The sequence below is a fragment of the Crinia signifera genome, chromosome 1 (assembly GCF_055691185.1).
Source record: "Crinia signifera chromosome 1, ASM5569118v1, whole genome shotgun sequence".
NCBI lineage: Eukaryota > Metazoa > Chordata > Amphibia > Anura > Myobatrachidae > Crinia > Crinia signifera.
This window is the reverse complement of record NC_139217.1, coordinates 55613445-55636737: the sequence shown is the minus strand read 5'-3', so window position 1 is coordinate 55636737 and position 23293 is coordinate 55613445. Positions and strand designations below refer to the sequence as shown.

The 23293-nt window shown below is 44.5% G+C and overlaps 1 protein-coding gene across 1 annotated transcript; it reads left to right on the top strand.

Moving 5' to 3' along the window:
- Positions 1 to 4421: 4421 nt before the first annotated feature.
- LOC146022587 (protein S100-P-like) lies at positions 4422 to 22233 on the top strand. Its single transcript, XM_083155300.1, has 3 exons — positions 4422 to 4621; positions 5090 to 5282; positions 22084 to 22233. The coding sequence occupies exons 2-3, from the start codon at positions 5145 to 5147 to the stop codon at positions 22231 to 22233; spliced, it is 288 nt and encodes a 95-aa protein (XP_083011426.1). The 5' UTR covers positions 4422 to 4621; positions 5090 to 5144.
- The last annotated feature ends 1060 nt before the right edge of the window (positions 22234 to 23293 follow it).

Sequence of the window (23293 nt, the reverse complement as noted above, 5' to 3'; positions counted from 1 at the left end):
TGGTGTGCTTGACCACTTCATTCTAACAGGGACACTTGCTACTGTACATAGGAGCAGATGTACTAAGTGTGAAGAAGGGATAAAGAAGTTATAAAGCAGTGATAAGTGCAGGGTAATAAGGCACCAGACAGTCAGCTCCTGTAAAATCCATAATTATTGACCGGTGCGTTATCACCTTACACTTATCACTTCTTTATCCATACCTCCCAACATGACCCATTCCAGGAGGGATAGAATGCTCTGTTTCTGGACTTCCCTCTTATTTTATGATTGCCATCACTTGTTTTAAACAGGTTAATAATGGATAAGAAAGGTGTTCCACAACAGATGATGGCAATCCAGGAAAGTCCAGGAATAGAGCATTCTGTTTCTCCTGGAGAGGGGCATGTTGGAAGGTATGCTTTATCCCCTTCTCCAGGCTTAATAGATCTGCCCCATACACTGTTTATACTGCTACATTATGATCGTGGACTCTGGAGGTAACATTTCTCTAAAAAGCTAGCAAATACCTTTGGTTTTATTTATAATTTTACAATTTATTATTTTATTTATATTTTACATTAATGCTAAAGAAATATTACATGTTAATGTTGATGTTAAAGCATACCTCCCAACATGACACTCTCCTGTAGGGACAGAATGCTCTATTCCTGAGCTTTCCTCTTAATTTATGATTACCATCATCTGTGGTGAAGCACCTGTCTTAGATCTAACCTGTTCAAAACAGGTAATGGCAATCATAAACTAAGAGGAAAGTCCAGGAGTAGAGTAGTTTGTCCCTCCAGGCATGGGTCATGTTGGGAGGAAATATTAGAAGTATTTTATTCTTTTAAATGCTACAGTATAAGTAAATACTGCTGTGAAAAAGCACATTCTACTAAGTGTTGGCAAACCAAATGTTATTGCATTGTTTTTCCTATAGCAGTTCTTAATAAAAGTGCGCAATACACTACTTTTGAATACATTATTGAATTTTTTGTATAAAACTGCGATTAATCGCAGTTAATCGCAAAAGGCTGCGGGAGTGTGTATGGTTAGAGTTAGGCTGTGACTGTGTTTGTGTGTATGGGTAGAGTAAGGCTGTGTGTGTGGAGGGGGGGTGTTTGGTTAGGGTTAGGCTATAGGGGGTGGTATGGTTAGGATTAGGCTGCCTGGGTGGGGTGTATGGTTAGGGTTGGGATGTGGGGTATATGGTTTGGGCTGTCAGGGGCGATGTAGTGTAGTGTAGTGTACTAACCTTGCCCTTTGCACCTGCTTGAGTTTCATCTTGTGGCAGGGAGTCCCTTACAGTAGATGCGCTAATCTGTCCCGGATATCCATGTAAGCACACACTTCTCCCAGTAACATCCGTGGCGGACAGCATGGCAGACATGGACAAGGAAGCCTGGAGACACAGCACAGAAAAAATAGTGAGCTGGGCACATCTGCTTAGCGTTCCCCACACACAGACATACTGTATATACACCAACTCCCCCCCATCCGACACACACACACACATACTATATACACACACGCACATCCCCCACAAATATATGTTTATGCACACATCCCTCCCACACATATACTGTATATGAACAACACACACACACACACACACACACACACACACACACACACACTGTATACACACACGTCCCTCCCACACATACTGTAAATGCACACATCCCCCACACACACATACTATATACACACACAGACATACTGTATATACACCAACTCCCCCCCATCCGACACACACACACACATACTATATACACACACGCACATCCCCCACAAATATATGTTTATGCACACATCCCTCCCACACATATACTGTATATGAACACCACACACACACACACACACACATACACACTGTATACACACACGTCCCTCCCACACATACTGTAAATGCACACATCCCCCACACACACATACTATATACACACACAGACATACTGTATATACACCAACTCCCCCCCATCCGACACACACACACACACACATACTATTTACACACACGCACATCCCCCACAAATATATGTTTATGCACACATCCCTCCCACACATATACTGAACATGAACACCACACACACACACTGTATACGCACACGTCCCTCCCACACATACTGTAAATGCACACATCCCCCACACACACATACTATATACACACAAATATATACTGTATATGAACACCACACTGTATACGCACACATCCCCCCACACACATACTGTATATGAACACACACACACACTGTATATGCACACATCCCCCACACACACATACTATATAAACACATATATGCTGTATATAAACACACACACACTGTATACGCACCCATCCCCCACACACATACTATATACACACATATATACTGTATATGAACACCCACACACTGTATACGCACACATCCCCCCGCACACACACTGTATATGAACACCCCTCCAGACACACATACTGAATATGCACACATCCCCCCCACACACACACATAGACTGTATATGCACATATATACCCCACACACACACGCACACATATACCCCCCCACACACACACACACACTGCATATGAACCCCCCCCCCCCTAAACCCACCCATTGAATCCAGCCCAACGCGCGTAATAGTCCTGCGCACTGCTGCTGGGATCCTCACGTGGGCAGCGCAGGCAGCCATCCTTTCGCCGGAGTTCGGACCGCGGGAGCAGCTGTGTGCACCCGCGCATGCGCACCAGCCCTCCCGCGGCCATATTAACTTTGGGACTTGTTGAGGCTGGCCGCGGCCATCTTCAAATAGGGCACAGTGCCGAGGCCAAGCACAGAGATACTGCGGCGGCCCTGTTAGGAAGCGTGGGCGGCCGCTTCTACTTTAAAATGTGCCGGCCCACCGGGAAACGGCCCGGTTTCCCGGTGAGCCAATCCGCCCCTGTTTCAAGTTGAAAAAAAGCTATTTTTGTGTAACCCCATGATGCAGTCAAAATTTTTATTCTTTACCAGATTTTTTGACGACATCCTGCTGTTTTGGACAGGAACCAAACAGGAGTTTGAAAATCAGATGGTGCTTGTCAACAAAATGGACTCAAACATCAAATTTACTTACGAATGCAGTGAGCATTAGGTTCATTACTTAGATGTCCTTATATCGAAAGAAGCTAATCGTCTATCCACAGACGTATATATCAAACCCACCGATATGAATACTTTCCTGCACTCCAACAGTCACCACCCAACTTCAATGAAAAAAGGCATTCCATTTTCACAATTCCTGCGGATATGCAGAATTGCAAGCGATGAATCAAGAGCTGAAGCTCAGTTGGACATCTTATTGGAGAAATTTGTACAAAGAGGATATAGGAGAAATGAATCATTGGCAGCAAAGAAGAAAGCTCTCAGTAAGAGCCGCAGTGACTGTCTTAAAACAAGCACACAAAAAAAACCAGGTTATTTTCCCGTTTGTTACTACCTTTACTACAGCAAGTCAACAGATCTCAAAAACCACTAAACAACTATGGCCAATAGTAGCTACCGATCCTAATTTGAACGTATTTGAAAATACCCAGATACTCAACTGCCAGAGATGTGGAAAGAACCTCAAAGACTGGTTGGTGAGAAACGATGTTACCAGCAGTACAAACACACAGCCTGACCATTTTCTCTCTAGGCACCCGGGCTGCTACAAATGTGTGGGTTGTGCCACTTACCGACACATGGAGACTGGCACATTCTTCACGCATCCGCATTCTGGCCAAAAAAGTCAAATTAAGCAGATTTTATCCTGCCAAAGCAGGTATGGCATCTACATTATTAAATGTCCTTGTGGACTGGCCTATATAGGCAAAACTACCTGCACCTTCAGAGAGTGTGCAGGACAACATAGATCTAGTATTAGACTAGCATGTGAAGGTAAAGAAACAGACCAGCCTGTGGCCAGGCACTTTCAAACCGCTAGACATTCACTGGCCCAACTGAGGTACAAAATCATTGATCAAATCGAACCATCGGTGAGGGGTGGAGACCGCGATAAACTATTACTCCAAAGAGAAACTCGTTGGATATCCAGTTTAGACACAGTGGCCCCCCGAGAATGAAATGAACATTTATCCTTTGCCTCTTTTATTAACTCCATACAGGCAGTTTGAACTTTTTTTGCCAACAAGTGAAACCATCCCCCTTTATTCTCTTTTTTTGCTCTATATGAAGTATTTGCCTTTACAGTTTATGTATGATATTTTCTCCGATTTATTTAGTTCTAAATGCTTTAGGAGTGCTGAGTCAGTTCATTAGTTGTACCCGGATTAAGATGTTGGACTATATAAGAACTAGATAAAGCCCATTGTTCTCATTCCACTCTACTTAATGACTTGTCATTACTGTATTTGTATTTTTAGTCCTAAGCTTTTTGGTAATAGTTATGCACTTTCTACTTTGTCCTTACAGCCAGCAGCAGATCTCCATATCTAAATGCACGGCACAGGAGATGGTTGCCATGGAAACGGGGAAGCTGCCGCTGCGTTCCAGGCGCTAGGGTGACAAGCGGCCTGCGGTCCACAGGCAGGAAATTCTGTGTGCGTGTGACGCAATCACGGTGAGACCTGCTTCACGCGGCTGACGGGGGCTGAACTCACGGGTGTCTTCTTCTATTTAAGGTAACTTTTATTCTTATGCTTGTTATCCCTGGCGAAAAATCTAGTAAAGATTTGAAGCGTTGGCAAGAGACACAGTGGTGTCTGGTCTGATTTGTAAATCCTTGGAGTGCCGCCCTGACACACACGTGTGTATATATATATATATATATATATATATATATATATATATATATCCCCTGCTGTTACCCATTGACCAAGTTTATACTGCCTTTACTCTGTGTTTTGACAGTGTAATATTCTCCCATGCAGTTTGCGGCAAGTAATGACAAGTGCAAGGGGGCCCCCCTGTCTAAAGTGCCCCGGGCCCTCCGAATGCTTAATCTGGCACTGTGTGAGGGTAACACCCAGTATACCAGTTAGCTACAGGATGCCAGAATAATGTTTACATAGTGATAAAGATTACAGTTCAACCAGAAAGACATGTCCTACAGTTCTATATAAATAGTAGCTGAGTCTGTAGCATTACAGTCTGCCTAGAACCTCTGAACAAGCTGAGAAGACGTTCCAGAGACTACTTCTAAGAATGACAGAATTGGAGACAGCGATGGCAATGATCATAGATGTCTTTGACAAATATGCCTGTACTGATGGTGACAAGAACAGTTTGTCCAAAGGGGAACTTAAGACTTTATTCAAGAAAGAACTGCCTGGGTTCCTCGAGGTAAGATTCAGGATCATTTTACATTAAAAGTTTCAAACATATTTTTTCCAGCTTTAATGTTTCTTGACATACGCTGGGATGCAATGTAGTCATCTGCCGCCGGGCTCCTGCTGAGAATGCAAATCAGTTAAATATTCATTTAAAGACTTCACATATGCTGTCATGTTCCCATGCTTAAACTGTAATTCTTGGGGAAAATAACATCCTGTCTTTGGTTTAACTCCAAATAGGATCTCATATGGAGAATATCCTGTCTCTTTTCCTGGAGTTGTTTTTATTGCAAATAAGGCCAGGGGTAAGCATTCTACCCATGTTTTGCCAGTCTCTTGCATGGCTTTTTGGACTTTTGGTTTCAGAGTGCCATTAAGTCTCTTGATTCGGGTATAATATTCTGCATTATTTCTCCTGTGAAATGACTACCTCTGTCTGATTCTATTACTTCTGGTATCCCATCTCTGCAAACTACTTCAGCTATTATCTTTTTTGGCAGTGGTCAGGGCGTACTCATACGTGCCACATTTAGGCATGTGAATGTAGTCTATTTGGAGTCTTTGGAAGGGGAAAAATACTTTTGGCATGTGTCCCATGCTTGTCCTGGTTCGTCTTCCTGGGTTGATTTCTGCGCATATCCAACATTGGTCTGTGTAGTTCTTAGCTGCCACATAGAAGCCTGGAGCCAGCCAATATTTTTGAACTGTCTTAGTCATCTGTTCCTTGCCTTTATGGTCTGGTCCATGGGCTACTTGAATCATAGGTGCATATAGTGTTCTTGGCAGGCACCATTTTTCTTCCTTTTTCCAAAGACCCACACAGGATTGCTGGGCTCCCATCTTCTCCCATACTTTGTGTTCTGTCTTTGCTTGTTCTTGTAGTCTGATGAGTATCTTCATATCAATTTCTGCCTTTGTCTTTTGGACATATATTCCAGCTGTTTTCTTCTCCTTTACAGCTGCTTTCTTTGCTTGTTCATCTGCAAAAGCATTCCCTTTTACTTCTTCTGTGTCTTCTTTGGTGTGTGCCTTTGTCTTTATGACTGCCTTCTGCTTTGGTAATTGTAAGGCTCTGGTCAATCTCTGGATCAGTTCTCCATTCTTGATGGGTTTTCCTGTTGCAGTAAGGAAATTTCTTCTTTTCCATGGATGCGTAGTCGTGTGCCACACCCCAGGCATAACGTGAGTCTGTGTAGATATTCACTGACTGTCCTTCAGCCATTTCCAAGGCTCTTGTCAGAGCTGTTAGTTCTGCTGCTTGGGCTGAGGTACCGGCTGGGAGTGGTTCTGCTTCCATTACATCATTTGTGGATACCACTGCATATCCTTCATATCGGTGTCCATCCACATAATAACTGGATCCATCGGTGTAAAAATAAAAAAAAACTGGATTATTTAATTCGTTTTTCTTCAATTTTCCAATCAGGTTGCACTTCTTGTTTCATCATGGATACACAGTCATGTATTATAGGTCTCGAGGTATCTTCCTCCTCTTCCACTTTTGAGGTATATGTATCTTCTTCTACTCTCCCTTCTATTGAACCGTCAGGTTCATCATCAATAGGTAGTAGAGTGGCAATACTGTGCATCGCTTGATAGTCACATTGCTTGCAGATAGCAAGGCTACTTCATACTTGGTGAGTCTGGCAGAACTCAAATGCCGTGTAGAAGCTTGTTGCAGTATTTCTGTCACTGCATGTAGAACTTGAATGATGAGGGTGTGATCTAGAATGACATCAACACATTTTTCCTTCAGTATTGCAGCTGGCTTGTTTGATCTGTTCAACTGCTTCCACTTGGGCTTGTCCTTCCTCATCAAATTGGGTTACTGTTTTCTTGGTTGCATCATAGAGGGGTTGCATGAGGGATGAAGCTCCCAGTATCCAGTCTCTTACATACGAGGTTAAACCTAGAAATGCCCTTTTCTTTCTCAAGGTGTCTGGGAATGGGGCGTCTAGGATTGCTTTCACTCGCTCTGTGGTGAGATGCCTGGTCCCATGTGAGATGCAGTGTACAAAGAATATTACTTTTTCTTGTGCATATTGTAACTTGTGCTGAGTTACCCTGCAATATTCTTCCGATAGGAATATGAGTAGTGCTACTGTTTCTTCCTCGCACTTTTTCTTGGTTGTTGTGGCTATGAGTCGATCATCCACATACTGTAACAATTGGTTTCATGGGGGTATAGAGGTCCCCCTTTCTTCAGTATCGTAGACATGGCCTCTGTAAATTCTTCCATCTTCTTCACTTGCGTACCCAGAGCTTGATATTGTTCCTTGCTTAGAGGATACTGGTGTATTGCTACTGGTATGGTATTTGGCTTGATGATCAGCTGTACATTCATCTTCGCTACATCGTTCTTCCCTTTTGCCCATACCTTGTCTGGAACTCCTAGATGTGACAAAGATTCAAATGCTGTCTTCTCTGCTGGTTCTTGCAAGAGGAATATCTGGACAGCTGCTTGTATCTGGTTGTATTCTTGGGGTTTCAATGCAGTTTGAAATACAATCTTGTCCCCGCGATACAGTATGCTTGCTTGTAGTTTTTGCATTAGATCTGCTCCCAACAGGTTCACTGGGCATATAGGTGAGACTAGGAATTCTGCTGGTACTCCTTGTGGGTGACCTTGCACCTGAATATTCATCTTCTTTGTCTTGTTCAGGTGAACTTCTTCTCCAGTTAGACCTTGAGCTGTTACTGGTTTGTTTGTAATGAGGGAAGGTGGAATATCCTCTTTTCTGATCACTGTTTTGCTCGCCCCAGTATCGAGTAAACAAGAGATCTCTTCTCCCCCTGGTAGAGTGATGTTCACAAAACCCTCTACTGATTTGCTTTGTGAGGGGAGTGCATAAATGTTGTTGACTGGGGCACCCAAACTTCAGTCTGAGCTTGTTGGTCCTGTATTTTTGGGGCCATTTCTTCTCTTCTCCATGTAGGACTTGTATTGCTTACAGTGACGTTTCATGTGACCGGATTTCTGACACCAGAAGCACTTTCCAGAGGATGGACTCACAAAATTCCTTCTTTCCCCCTGTGCTACATACTTTTTCTTGTCTTCGGTCACAATGTATACTTGTTTTGGCCTTGCTCCTTTTCTCTCCTTTCCCTTCACTGCATGTGGGCCTATCTCTTCTCTCATTACTTCCACAGGGGTGCGTCCACCCTTGGTATTAGAAGTTCCCATTTTGCCTTTCTCAACTTATTAATACTATTTTATTTTTATTTATTTTTTAAAAAATAAACAAATAATAATCCTGGTACCACTTTTCAGTACTGTATTAATTATTGAAAAATGGGTTGCTGGCACTACAGTTTACTTCTGTCCTGCTGATTATATGACACCTATAATCATTTTATACCTTCCGCTTCACAGTCTTCCACTAACTGATCGGCTATATTTTTATAATGAGTATGGACAAAAGATTCTGCCTGGTTCGTCTCTTTATTATACCTTCCTTCTCTTAAATTGACTGTTCCGTGATATCCTGTAGTCAGGATTCCTTTAATGACACATGCTCTTATGCCGTTTATGGGGTATTGGTGACCATCTACTTTCTTAAAACCAGTTACATCTTTTTCTGTTCTGGTTATAAATATACAATTTTCTTTTCTCCTGCCTGTCACAAACCACTTCAAACTACCATCACAGCAATTACAACCATATGAACTTTGTGATCTAAAAAAAACTATTAAGATCTATTACATCACACGTTTATCATTTTGAATTTGCCTCTGTCTTTGTAAACATAAAACACAAATACAACCTACTGTATGGCAACAATTATCACTATAACAAATGGTACAATCAGACAATATTCAACATTTTCCCTTATAACATTTTCCCTGAGACAAGGAGGCAGGACAATTTGAGAAGCGCTTGAATCAGAGAGAAATAAGTATTCTGGCAGAGATATCAAGACACGTCAAGTAACAATTGGCGAAAATCGCTTATCAATTTGTTACTTACCGCGGTTTGACGTTTGTTGGGATCTCTGGTCAGATACTGGTCATTCCTCCGTCCAATTTCTTAGCTTTCCCAGGGTTTTTTCGGCACCATGTAATGTTAGAGGTGTTCCCCATCCTGAACCTTCTGTGAGGGGATTCTACCAACTGCCTGTCCTTAGTCTCCGGGATTTGATCAATAACCTGTGTTCCTTTACTGCTAGCAGGAGAATAATCAAATTGACACAGACACACACTGGAGTGTCAAAGAGATGTTCTGAAGTATATTAGTCTAGCTTACATTTATTTGTTTTCTTATCTATTACAGAATGGGTTTCACACATATAATTGCATTTCATAACTATACACAAATCACTACTAACTAATTGGCACACCCCAGCTTGTTCACATCACTACTGAGATTTGGTTCCCCCACATCTCCTGGGTGTACAGCCAGAAATACAGATAAGCTTTGTACCCCAATCATAAAAGATTTACGAGTCTCCTTCAAGGTAACAAAACTTTTAAACTAACTAATTAATTATAATGAGAACACATTACATTACATATGATGCATACAAAATGGCGTATATGGAGCTACATAGAATAACCAGCAATCTGCCTCTCTCAGCGTCCGATCGCATGCAGTATCTCTAGAGGTGGTCATGAGCATTCTTTGGCGTCCTCCTGTTTTTGTGCCAAAATGCACAGCGTGTTCGCCGATCGAGGCGGTTGTGGCACCGTGCATTTTGTGTGCACACCCCCGTGTATGCCCATGTTTACGCCCAGTTTTCCTCATTATTCTGGCCGCTCCCATAAAAACGCACACCTGCCGCCCACAATAACGGTGGTCTTGCGGACAGGTTTTTTTGCACGGAGAGACCCGTCCGTGAGCGGGTGTGAAGTCGCCGCACATCAGGGGCTGGCTGGCAACTTTCAGCCTAGGGGGCAAACATAAGACAGTGGCCCCGCTTTTTCTACCAGCGCATGAAATGAGATTCAGTGTTGGCGGCCTGGTTTGCTTAATCCGCAGGAATGGGCTTAGAATACCGCCTGTAAGAAACCAGCAAGTAGAACACAAAACACTGCATCTTTCTGCGCATGCGTCAGATAAACGCACTGCATGGGCACTGGGAGGAGACCGATTAAATCCCATTCAGTACATATTGCAAAAAGAAGCCCATAGGCTTCTATAACGCAATGCCATTTACAGATGGCAATGCCCACCAAGTCCATGCTCTAGAATGTATCCCATTCAGGAGCTCAGTGTATACGAGAAATGCGGTTGGACCGCTGAATACGGATTTTCAAAGGTTTGGCCACATTTTTGCCTTTGGTGCACCCTGCCCCAGTGAGTATACAGAACCCATCTAGTGTAGGAAACAATATATTACAAAATAAATGAAAAATAATGGAGTCCTATTCATACAGTAAGTCCCAAATATAACTGAGCCCTCTATACCCACCGCTACATCACTGACCCCTCTATACCCTACAGTACTGACCCCTCCGCTATATCACTGACCGCTCTATGCCCTACAGTACTGACCCCTCTATACCCTCCGCTACATCACTGACCCCTCTATACCCTACAGTACTGACCCATCTATACCCTACTGACCCCTCTATACCCACCACTACACTACTGACCCCTCTATACCCACTACTACATCACTAACCCCTCTGTATCCACTACTACATCACTGACCCCTCTGTATCCACTACATTACTGACCCCTCTATACCCGCCACTACACTACTGACCCCTCTGTATCCACTACTACATTACTGACCCCTCTGTATCCACTACTACATTACTGACCCCTCTATACCCGCCACTACACTACTGACCCCTCTGTATCCACTACTACATTACTGACCACTCTATACCCTACACTACTGATCCATCTATATGCTCCCCTACACTACTGACCCCACAATACCTGCCAACACACTACATTACTGACCCCACTATGCCCACCATTACATCACTGACCCCTTTATACCCTACATTACATCACTGACCCCTCTATACCCTACAGTACTGACCCATCTATACCCTACTGACCCCTCTATACCCACCACTACACTACTGACCCCTCTATACCCACTACTACATCACTAACCCCTCTGTATCCACTACTACATCACTGACCCCTCTGTATCCACTACATTACTGACCCCTCTATACCCGCCACTACACTACTGACCCCTCTGTATCCACTACTACATTACTGACCCCTCTGTATCCACTACTACATTACTGACCCCTCTATACCCGCCACTACACTACTGACCCCTCTGTATCCACTACTACATTACTGACCACTCTATACCCTACACTACTGATCCTTCTATATGCTCCCCTACACTACTGACCCCACAATACCTGCCAACACACTACATTACTGACCCCACTATGCCCACCATTACATCACTGACCCCTCTATACCCTACATTACATCACTGACCCCTCTATACCCTACACTACATCACTGACCCCTCTATACCCTACACTACATCACTGACCCCCTCTATAAGCTACACTAATTAACTGTGTATACCCCTGTACACAACTGCCCCATCTAAACTCATCACTAAAATACATACCCATCTGTACAGAGGGCTAGCGGGTCGCTGCTAATACCATGTTACAGAAGGATGGTATGGCGATTATGGCACCCTCCGCGGTTTGGCGGTCTGGGCTACGGCCCTGCCCGCCCCTTAAATACATGCACAATTAGTTACATACACAAAAACAAGCCCCCCCCCCCCTCCAACAACAACACTGATGTATTTTTCCTCACACACATATAATAAAGAAAATACCAGCAACCCCCCCCCCCTCCCCCCACACACATTGGGCCTTATTCTGGTTGGAGCGGCCAAACGTGCGTACGTTCGCCATTAACGTACGCTAGCCGTACGCGGCCGTTAGGGTTAGGTCCACCCACAAATCAGCCGCTTACGTACGGGCAGAAATACCGTAGAAGGGGAGTGGCGTACAAATGAGCGTACGGCAACGTACGCGGACGGTCCAGCCCTTGCACTCCGACAACAGGCGTACAACTTAGCGTACGCCGCCGTTTACGGACGTCTCTCGTCCGTCTTCCCACCGCCTTCTTGCGGAGATCTGAGCGTACGCCGGCTTGCACGGACGGGTCCCTATTGTTTTAAATAGAAAACTCAGCTTATGTCACCGCTCGTGAGAGTGAGCGTACGTCCGTGTACGCTGACATACCCTTCATATATATGGACCTGCAAATCTTGCCTTTCAACTATAATTATGAAAATTAATTAATTGATTGAATTAATTAATGTGCAAAATAGTGGTCATGGGCTTAAAACATTGCTGAAACATCCTTTGTATGTGTTAGATGTGGTTTATGTTATTGTATCCTAAATACAAAACCTATGTTAGTATTAGAGTGAACACGTTGACACATGTCGACTTGTGTAGATTGAGTGTGCTACTGCGTAAAGTCTATGAAAGCACGTAGTGAATGTGTCTGTTTAGCAAATACCTACCTTAGCGTATAAAAAGATTCTTACCTTAAATTAAACAAACCTTTAATTGTGGAGAAGTATAGAAACATAAGCTTCCAATGTGTTTGCGTGCTGTGTGTGTGGCTTGCAGGTAGTGAAATCATGGTTTGGACTTAATAGACTGCAGCATTGCTTATTACATTCAGGTGTATGTGTTTGAGTAGTAATCAGCGTTAATTAGCCAACTCAGGCGCACGCTGGCATGCGGTATCTGTAGGGGTGGTTTGAGCTGGCGGTTGGCGGCCGCCTGTTTGGTGTCCGAAATGAACGGTGCCTTAGTCGATCGTGCGGTAGTAGCACCGTTCATTTTTGGTGCACACCCCCGTGTACGCCCATATTTACGCCCATTTTCCCTCATTATTTCGGCCGCTCCTATCAACACGCCCCTATGCCGCCCCATTACCCGTACACTCGCGTACAGGTTTTTTCGCACGTTGAGACCCCGGCCGTAAGCGTTGTGGAGTGTTCGCGCCGGCGCATTAGCGTATCTGCACATGCGCAGATCATGAAAAACCCCGGGACGTACGCGTACGGCCCGGCCGCTCCAACCAGAATAAGGCCCATTATGTATGCAACAGTCACACATATTTTTACATTCACATTCAAACACATAGTCCCCACACACACACACACTAAACAAGATAACTCCCCCACACTCACACACACATTATGTATGCAAGCTACACATATATTATTACACTCACATGCTGATACATAGTACACACACACACACACACACTAAACAAGATAACATCCCCCCAATGTATAAAACAATGACACAAATTTTTCCACATAAAGTCAGACACACATTTAATGAAGAAATAAACAGCTCCCACCCACATATCCCTACACATGACTCTTTCCACTAAAGCACTCACCAAGGGGGGCAGCAGCTTCTGTACAGGGTGGAGAAGGGAGGGAGCTGCATTCATTTGTTCGTCGGGAGGCTTGCCACCTAGCAACAGCTGGTGGGTTATGGTGTAAGCCTCCCGACATACGCTGGAATGGTATAGTGAAATAAAATTGTCACTTACCTTACCACAGCCAGGGGAGTAGGGAGCTTAGCTGCTGATGCATGACATGTGCACAGGCAGTGCACATATACTGCAGGTCATGCAGGTGCACTCTAGTCACATGCACCTGCTGTATATAAGGCTAAGCTCCGCCCCCTGAGGTCAGATTTTACCTCAGCGCTGAAGGAAGGAGGAAGCTGTGTCTGTGTCTGCTACAGACAGACTAATAAAATCCCCATCCTTCAGCAAAACAAACGGCCCTCCAAACATTACATGGCTGTGGCTGCTTATACCTCCTCTTCCTCACAGAATGAGGTATTATTTAAGAGGAGAAAGTTATTTAACCCTGTCAGGTCGGAAGACAGCAGGGAAGTTTCTGTGGAGAAAGGAGAGCCCAGTCAGGCAGAGTTTCTTCAAGAGATGCCTGTTCAGGCAATAACATCTCTTTACCAGGTATTGCCTGCAGTAGGAATACCTGAGAGGTCTGTAAAAGGAGAAAGAAGAGCCCAGACAGGCAGAGTCTCCTCCTCCCCTTGCCTATTCTCACAGTGTTGTGGAAAGGCACAAAAATAAACAAACAACAGTTCATGTTTCTTCAAGAGATGCCTGTTCAGGCAATAACATCTCTTTACCAGGTATTGCCTGCAGTAGGAATACCTGAGAGGTCTGTAACAGACCACCCTCTCTTGCCCATGGCCAGCACATTTTCCTGCCTGTCACTGGCAGTATGCTCAACAACAAGCTCATAACAGGGACTAGTGCTCAGAAAAGGGACTAGTCACCACAGTACACAGTCCCCAGCTAACTCACAGGGAGTGGCTTGTGAGTTGGAGGATGTAACAAGATCCAGTGAATCCTCTCACAGGGGTGAATATAGTGATTTGCAAATGACCTGAGTGGCATTGGCAAGTGAAATGCCCCATTTATGCTATACACAGCACACTCTGCCCTGAACAAGTGCTTGAGGTGTAGTAATTCACCCAGCTGGCTTTTGCAGCCCCTCATTAAGGAGGACAGATTGTTCTCTGTAACACCTGGGCATTCCTGAAATCCCTGCCCTTTTTACCCTAGAGATTGACTCTGCTTTCTCAGCACAAGTGGGGGGAAAAGTGCTGCAAAAAAAATAAATAAATAAAAATAAATAAAGTTCATAGTAACTGACACTGTGGGCCAGTATTATTTGCCCTGGATAACGCAGAGTAAAAAGGGTTCCAGCGAACTCCCTAGATTCCCTGCTTCCAAATGGCCCTATTGAAAGCTGTTAATAGAGCTACCCTGATGATTGGCCAGGCCTTTAATTCTATTTCAAATGCCTGCAGAACTGCCAGCAAGCAAGTGCAGATCTCAGTAATGTAGCTCCTGCATCAGTGGATGTCCCAAACCTAATTCTGATCTTTCAGTCCTGACTTCATACACAAGGTTAAGTTCTGCTAAAGTCCCCAGCCCTTCAAGGGGCCTGTTTGCTAGGAGGGTCATTCTGTTAGAGCCAGCAGTTTGAACCTAGAGCAATGTGACAGCCACAGAGTGCTCAGAGGAGGCTTCTCCCAGACACAGGTCACGAGAGGTGAAGTGAATATCATCCTAATAAAGACAGAGGATTCCTCCCTGTCTTTCCAGAGCATTGGCCTCCTGTAGGCGGACTACCATGTACAGGTGGGAGGAGGGGCATATTCCCCTTGTTCCTTTTCCTAACCAGATATGCTCCCATCCAGGGAACACTAGTTCTGGATGCTGGATAAATAATGTCCCTGGCCCTTTAGCAGGGCTAGATCGAGTCGGCAGACAATTGCAAATAGGTTGGGTCAGCTACCATTTCCCTGTAAGGAAACAGGACCTTTCATATAGGCCAGTACTGAATATATATGAAACCTTGGTCTTTCCATATGGAGGGTTTAGCAGATATACCCTTTAGGCTGGGCCAAGCTAAACATTGTAGCTAAACAGACCCGAAGGAGGCATTGAACATGATACTGGAACATCCAAATCATAGGAGGCTGCTAAGTTCCCTGTGGAGAGACGTTCCATGCAACTGGACTGTAATGGATTCTGGACTGTCCAATGCCCCTTACATACTCATATGCATCATGAAGGCAGCAATTACACACCTCAGACAGTAAAGGGTTCACTGTTATTATCTACCTAGGTAATCTCCTGGTAGTGCATGCAGAACAATTGTCCCCCTTTTCTCCCAGGTATCTTATCCTGTCGCTCCTCTGGCATCTAGGTTTTCATAAGAACCTTGAGAAATTTGTATTAATACCTTCCCAATCTGTTGTCTTTCTGGGGTCTTTGATAGATTCCTCTTCTTTATCAATAGCGGTTCCCTCAGACAAGTGGAACGCCATACAAGTCTGTTTCTTAGGTGCTCAGTTTTCACTGAGAGACTTGGCTAGGCTGATAAGGAAAATGAGAGCCTCAGATCCTGGGTTTTCTCCACGTACCTCTCATATGCAGAGAATTCCAGAACCTCCTATCATCCCTTATTTGACAGGATTAGGACAGACAAAATGATACTATCTCCCATAGTTCACAGGGAGATTCACAGTTGAAAAACATTTCCTATTCCAGATCTCCCCTACCTCCTACTCCAGACATAGTCATCACATCAGATGCATCCCTCATGGGCTGGGGGGCATTCACCCAGTGCAATACAGTAGGAGGGAAGTGGACCGCTTGAGATTCTAAAGCTCATATCAATCTCAGAGCTAAGAGCTGCCAGATTGGCTATATCCTCTGTATTTCCCTCAGACCCACGGGATAATTCAGTTCAGCTCTGTCTGGACAACAAAACCACTGTTTATCTACCTCAAAAGAATAATAGGCACTTGATCTTGCATTCTCTGTCAGCAGGCAATAAATGCCTGGAAGTGGGCAGTACAGCGGTCCAGTCTCCTGTTTGCTACATGCATACAAGAAGAGTTAAACAAGATAGCCATTTACTTATACATAACCAGTCATACTGTGGATTGAGCGACTCTCCAGTTCCTTCGGAGGTGTAGATTTAGATCCCACTGCTGCCATAACACACCAGAGATCTTTCTCAGAATTGCAAAGACCTTGGGTCACCCACAAGTGGATACGTTTGCAACACCATCAAACGTACAAGTTCTGACATTCATATCCAAATATCAAGGGACTCTCCACATGGATGCTATGTCCTTTTTCGCGGGCTGACATTCCACTTTCATATGCCTTTTTCCCTCTGGCTCTGCGGTTGTGGGTCATCCACAAAATCAAAACAGACGTGTCCAAAATACCCAAATATTTCTGGCATACTCTGTCTGGCCCTCCAGAGTTTTGTTCCCTTTATCAACCTTTTTCACAAGGTTCCGGGCTTCCTCTAGGTTCATCTACAGACTGCTTCCAGGGCAGCACAGACCTACTGAAACATCTTCCACATTGTATGTGGATTGCAACATTACTAGGTTGCAGACCATTCCCAACCTCTCTGCCTTTTCCACGCCTTGCCTGTTTTAGGCCTAGAATAAGATCCAGATATCAATCCATAATTGAATTTCTAGCCTTACAGTCCTCTAACCTTCCTTCTTCAGGCCCCCTTTTCCGAGCCTAGCATAACTCTGGACTTCCTTGCCACCACATTCGAAACAGGTTTGGCTTATGCCAAGATATGCTCATATGGCTTGACTCTAGCTCTCCTTATCCCAGGCCTCAGAGAATAAGAATACTTAAAGGATTCTTTCTAGCTAGCCCACCATGCTATGGCATTCTACCTGGTGGGACATTAATCCCTTTTTGTACTTCTTGGCCACTATACCACCATCTGCAGATACTGTATCTTTGGCCTTTCAAAGAAGTTAGCTTCACTGTTAGCCCCTGCCTTTGCAGCCAGAGGGGCTGAGTTTTCGTCAAACCACATATCTGAACCTGGATGACCCCTACGCCAATGGGTTTCCTTATTATTCTACGGGGACACACAAAAACAAGTTCCATGCACACACCTCTGGTGGAATGTGATCTGGTCAGAGACCAGTCAGATCCAGATCTTTGTATAGTTGATTGCCAATCCACTTACTTATCCCTCACAGTACCTGTAAGGAGAGACATCAAACAAACTTCTCTCTCACATGCCAGAATATTTTTCATCCTGCCAGACCTTTTTATGACCAGGGAGTGTATAGTTTCCACCATACAGAGTTCTGGAATAGACACTCCACTTCAGAGGCCATCCCCTTCACTGTGACGCAGTTAATTCAATGGCTGCTAGAGGCATACCATTTCAGCCTGTATTGCAAGCTGCACATTGTTCATCCGCTTGGACTTTCTTTAGACATTACTGGAGGCCTTCTGGTTCTCAAAGAATTGCGTTCCTTAGAGCAACCACCAGGTGTGTGGTAGTCTACCCACCAGCTGTTGCTAGGTGGCAAGCCTCCCGACGAACAAACACTAGTTTGCAGGAATCTATGATCTGCAAACTCTCTTTGTTCTAGGGAATAGGATTGCCACCTAGCAACAGCTCCCACCCTTCCCACCCAGTACCTTGCTAGGTCTGCTGCTTGTTCTCTCTAAGGTTCGGTTATATACCTAACTTATCCTTTGATTCAAGGCACTCCAAAGGCCTAGAAGAAGCAACAAGTGCAGTCACCTAAAGATCAGAAATTAATTATTTCCTCTTCTCTGCTATACTCACAAGTTTGCCTCAGTTTATAACATGCCTGGCTACAATACAGCATGGCAGTTATTTCAGTTGTTGGTTCCTAGTCCAACCCAGTTTCATTCTTACTCCTTCCCGTAGAGTTTCTCAGATCTGATCTATGTTCGTTATGAATGTTCTAGTTAACATTTATTTTTGCATACAATGGTCTATGCATACAATGGTATTTCTCTCTTGTTCCACTTTAGGATTGCCATCTGTAAGCTTCTGTAAAATCTGACCTCAGGGGGCGGAGCTTAGCCTTATATACAGCAGGTGCATGTGACTAGAGTGCACCTGCATGACCTGCAGTATATGTGCACTGCCTGTGCACATGTCATGCATCAGCAGCTAAGCTCCCTACTCCCCTGGCTGTGGTAAGGTAAGTGAAAATTTTATTTCACTATACCATTCCAGCGTATGTCGGGAGGCTTACACCATAACCCACCAGCTGTTGCTAGGTGGCAATCCTATTCCCTAGAACAAAGAGAGTTTGCAGATCATAGATTCCTGCAAACTAGTGTATCATGCTGCCCGGGAGGAGAGTACAGTAGGAGGACGGGACACAGGAGGGGAGGGGCCAGCCTGTATGGGAGCTCAGCTCATTGGTGGCTGTTCCCAGGAGAGGGGCTGGCCCTAGTAATCAAGTCTTGCAGCTGTATAGGCTCCGTCCTGGCTGCACTGTGTGTGTCCCTGAACAGACTGAACGGCTGTCAGAGATATCCGTGCAGCGAGGAGCACACGCTGCAAAGCCTCCGGGCCACATGACTGTGCAAGCGCAGCACACACCTGCGGCCCCAAACAGGTACAGTGTGCTGGCCTGGGGGGCAACTGGCACCCTGCCCCCCTGCCCAGCCCGCCACTGCCGCACATGCGCATTTCGAAAGCTACACAGATTTTAAAAAAAAAACGATCCGACCGCGTACGGTTCCACCGCACCAACCAGAATAACCCCCATAGTGCTTACAAAATGGCATGCTTGGGACTGCAAGAGTATGTCTCATCCTACCAGTAGTGTGACTATGAATATTGCACCCCCGCTTGCCAGCCAATCAACTCCTCCCCCAATGACCAGCCAATTCCTGACCAACCCCCTCTGTTGCTCGCCGGCCACCAACTTGCTTGTTTTAGGGGTTCTCTCTGTCCTCTGGAGGCTGCCAAGGTCTCTCTCTCTCTTCTGCCCCCATTACGATTGTCACTCCCAGAATGGCCGCCACACTCCTCTATCATCCATAGTAACTGTGCCGTATGAGGCTGCAGCTATTTTGGGAAGGACATTTTCAAGTAGGAGCAATGCCAGGCAACTTCATGCAGTGGTAGCAGTAGCAGTAGCTCCCACAGACGGCTGGCGCCCACAAGCCACCAAGCACCTCCAAGACAGCACTGGGTCTGTGGGGGATATTGATACACCACTGCATCCGAAGAACATACTGCTTATGTCACCTTGTGCCCATTCTTCTCTTTCTGCCATCATTGGGTGTCAAATATTACATATATAAAGGGGCCACATACAGAGCTGATCTTGCCTTTTAACCTAAAATTGGAAGAATAGAATTATCATTCAATTTGGCCACCCAGGGGTTATCGAATGAGGTGGAGTCAGACCCTATATTTGACTGGAATATCAGCCATAATGGAAAATACTGTTATCTGCTGTGACTCCGGATGTCTCCCAAGGAAACCTACTGTACATGCAGCAATGTAGCCGGAAGCTTAATAGACTCGGACTCCTGTTTTCAGAATGATTAATTTGCTCCCAATGATTTTACTTAGAGGCAGAGTTTGCAATATTTGTAAAAATGATGCTCCTAATGCTTCTGACCCACAATGCAAATAGGACTATGGGCCTGTTTCAGAATGGGTTGTAGTTTTGGGAGGATTTACAAAACTGCAGCCTATGGCTGTAGGCTGTGGACGTCCGCCTAGCACAGGGCAAGGCCGCCCTGTAATGCAAATTCTTGCACATCACCAGTAGCCTCCTGGCTGCACAGCCTTGCATTATTTGGGTTGCAGCGGCTGCGTGAGATGTCAGGCAGCCACCACGCCCCCAAAGGTCTGGACTTTCCTGCGTTCCCTGTACCGCGCCTCCGCAATGGTCGGCTGCTGTTTAGCAAGAAAGGGATTTCCCAGGTCGCTCACAATGCTGACAGATGAGAGACACGACATGTACTGTAACAGCTTCTTGTGGTTTTTTTTTCGATGGGAACATTTTAAATGTGTATATAGATTTAGTGTTATGGTATTTATATACTGAATTTAGACACAGCCATCATTATTCCTGAATGCAACAAACAAATGCATGCAGCCCAGATGGAAACCTCTAGCGGGACAAATAGTTATATCATACAGTTTAACAATGAATGAAGGTTGTTTATTTTACCCAGATGGGTAGCAGTAGTATTTGGAGCTATTAGAAATCTATACAATTGATGTGATGCTGTTTCAGCCGAGAGAAGCACCATTGGAGCTTGTTGCCTAAAATTGGTTGTACAATAGTCCAGAGGTTCCCAAACTCAAAGCACCATAACTGTTCAGGTTTCAAGTATATCCATGCTTGACCACAGGTAACTTAATCAGAATCTCAGTCAATTGGATGTAACCGTCAGTATTATTTATTATTATTACCAGTTATTTATATAGCGCACACAGATTCCGTAGCACTTTACAGTGGAGCTTACAATCTATATTCCCTACCACATGTACACACACATTCATTCCAGGGTTCATTTTTCTTGGGAGCCAATTAACCTACCAGTATATTTTTGGAATGTGGGTGGAAACCGTAGTACCAGGAGGAAACCCACGCAAGCATGGGGAGAATATACAAACTCCACACAGGGCCATGGTGGGAACAGAACCCATGACCTAAGTGCTGTGCAGCAGTAATGCTAACCATTACACAGTCTGTGAATAAGGTATATCTTTATAACTTAGACCAGGCATGTCCAAACTATGGCCCTCCAGCTGTTGTGAAACTACAAGTCCCATCATGTCTTGCCACAGTTTTGCTATTAGGGAATGCTAAAACTATGGCAAGGCATGCTGGGATGTGTAGTTTCACAACAGCTGGAGGGCCACAGTTTGGCCATGCCTGGCTTAGACCATCAGAGTGTCTTGATCACAGCCTTTGGGAACCTCTGCAATAATAGATCCACTGGAAGACCCTTTTAATCTTCTCCTGCACTTTCGCATAATAGCTACAGTGGGTTTCTCTAATCAGATCAGCTTTGCTCCACTTATATTTCTCTCTCAACAGTACTAAGTATATTGTCAGTCCTTTACAATGTTCTTAAGTCTGTATGGTCAGCATTATTAATTCAGCTCTCTCATTGGCCAATTTGACACCCTGGTAAACTTTAGGCAGCATGTTCAGTTTCTCGTTTGTGCAATCATGTGGGTGGACAAACGGATCAACAGCGGTTGATTGGCAAACAACTTTTCCTTCATTCGGAAATATTTTGAGTTGTCATCGTCAGACTTCATTCTTCACCAGCACAAAATTTTTAAAAAATGAATGAACACGGTATCATTTCGGCAAATATTGTTGCCCAGTTGAAGTTGACAATCTTTGCCATTGTAAGATGACAATATTAACCATATGTTAATGCGAATGAACTGCTAATTGTCTGCATTGTAATACAATGTCTTGTTCTGTTGTAGAATGCGAAAGACAAGGACGCTTGTGACAAACTTCTAAAGGACCTGGATGAAAATAAAGATGATATATTAGATTTTAATGAATATATTGTCTTGGTGGCGGCACTGACCTCTATTGGACATGAGAAATTTGCAAATATGCCTAAAAAATAAAAATTGAAAGATCTTTATGCAGGAAATGAGTCCTCGATCTCCTATGGATGATGATAGATGAAATAATTGTACCCAAGTTGGAAATGATGGAAATGGGTCCAGATGAGGATACTCAGGTTTGTAATCCAGGAATACTGGGTTGGGGAAGACACTGCAACATATTTCTTCTCCCTCTGGATGACCATTTGGGGACTCATGCCATCATTTATGGGCTCATAAAATCAGTGTTTAATTTTTAGCGCTGCTTATCTTTGTATCTTTTCCGGCTTTGCATAGTGCAGTGCTATGTAAAGCCGTCCTCAAAGCCGCTCATCTGCTGTCCTGGCGATGATGTGGGAGCGCGCAGCAGCACTCACCGCTCATCGCCGGTCCATACACACTGGGCGGCTTTGAGATGAAGATGTTGCAGAGGGGAGGTTGCTGCTGTGTGTGTGGTAAAGTACACTTACCTTACCTTTCTCCATGTAGAAGGAGTTGGGAGCCCGGATATTCAGCAAAATACACACTGACAGCACCGGGGCTGGATACAGCTTAGCTATTGGTCACTAGCCATAGCAGATCAGCGCATCAGGTTGCCTAGCATTAGTATGGATCAGCTCAGGTAAAGCAGTGTAAGCCGGCCTAGTAGCAAGGGAAAATGGAATTGGCTGAACAAAGACTTTCCCGCTTTCTCAGTGGCCCCAGTTCCCCCGATTCTTAATATGTAGGTTGACTCCCAAGAATGTATTAACCGCTTGCACTGCATTTTGCATTTTCAAAGCTGCATAATACTGATTTCAGACAATTGTTCTGTTCCAATAACTTGGAAATGTCACATACGAAAGTCAGATAAACTATTTGTGTGTGAACATAAATCAGGCTAATTAATGCTTTCAACATCTTGCAGACCGTGGCGGTAAATAATAATTATAGCAATTACAGAATAGTACCAAGTAGCCGGAGGGTGTGGGAATCCGCCAGAAAAACCATGACAGGTAGAATTGGGTCATCCTAAAGGAGTAGCCTTATTTTGTACCAGGGTGTGGTACAGAACACTAGCATATCTGTTTTTTTAATTGAA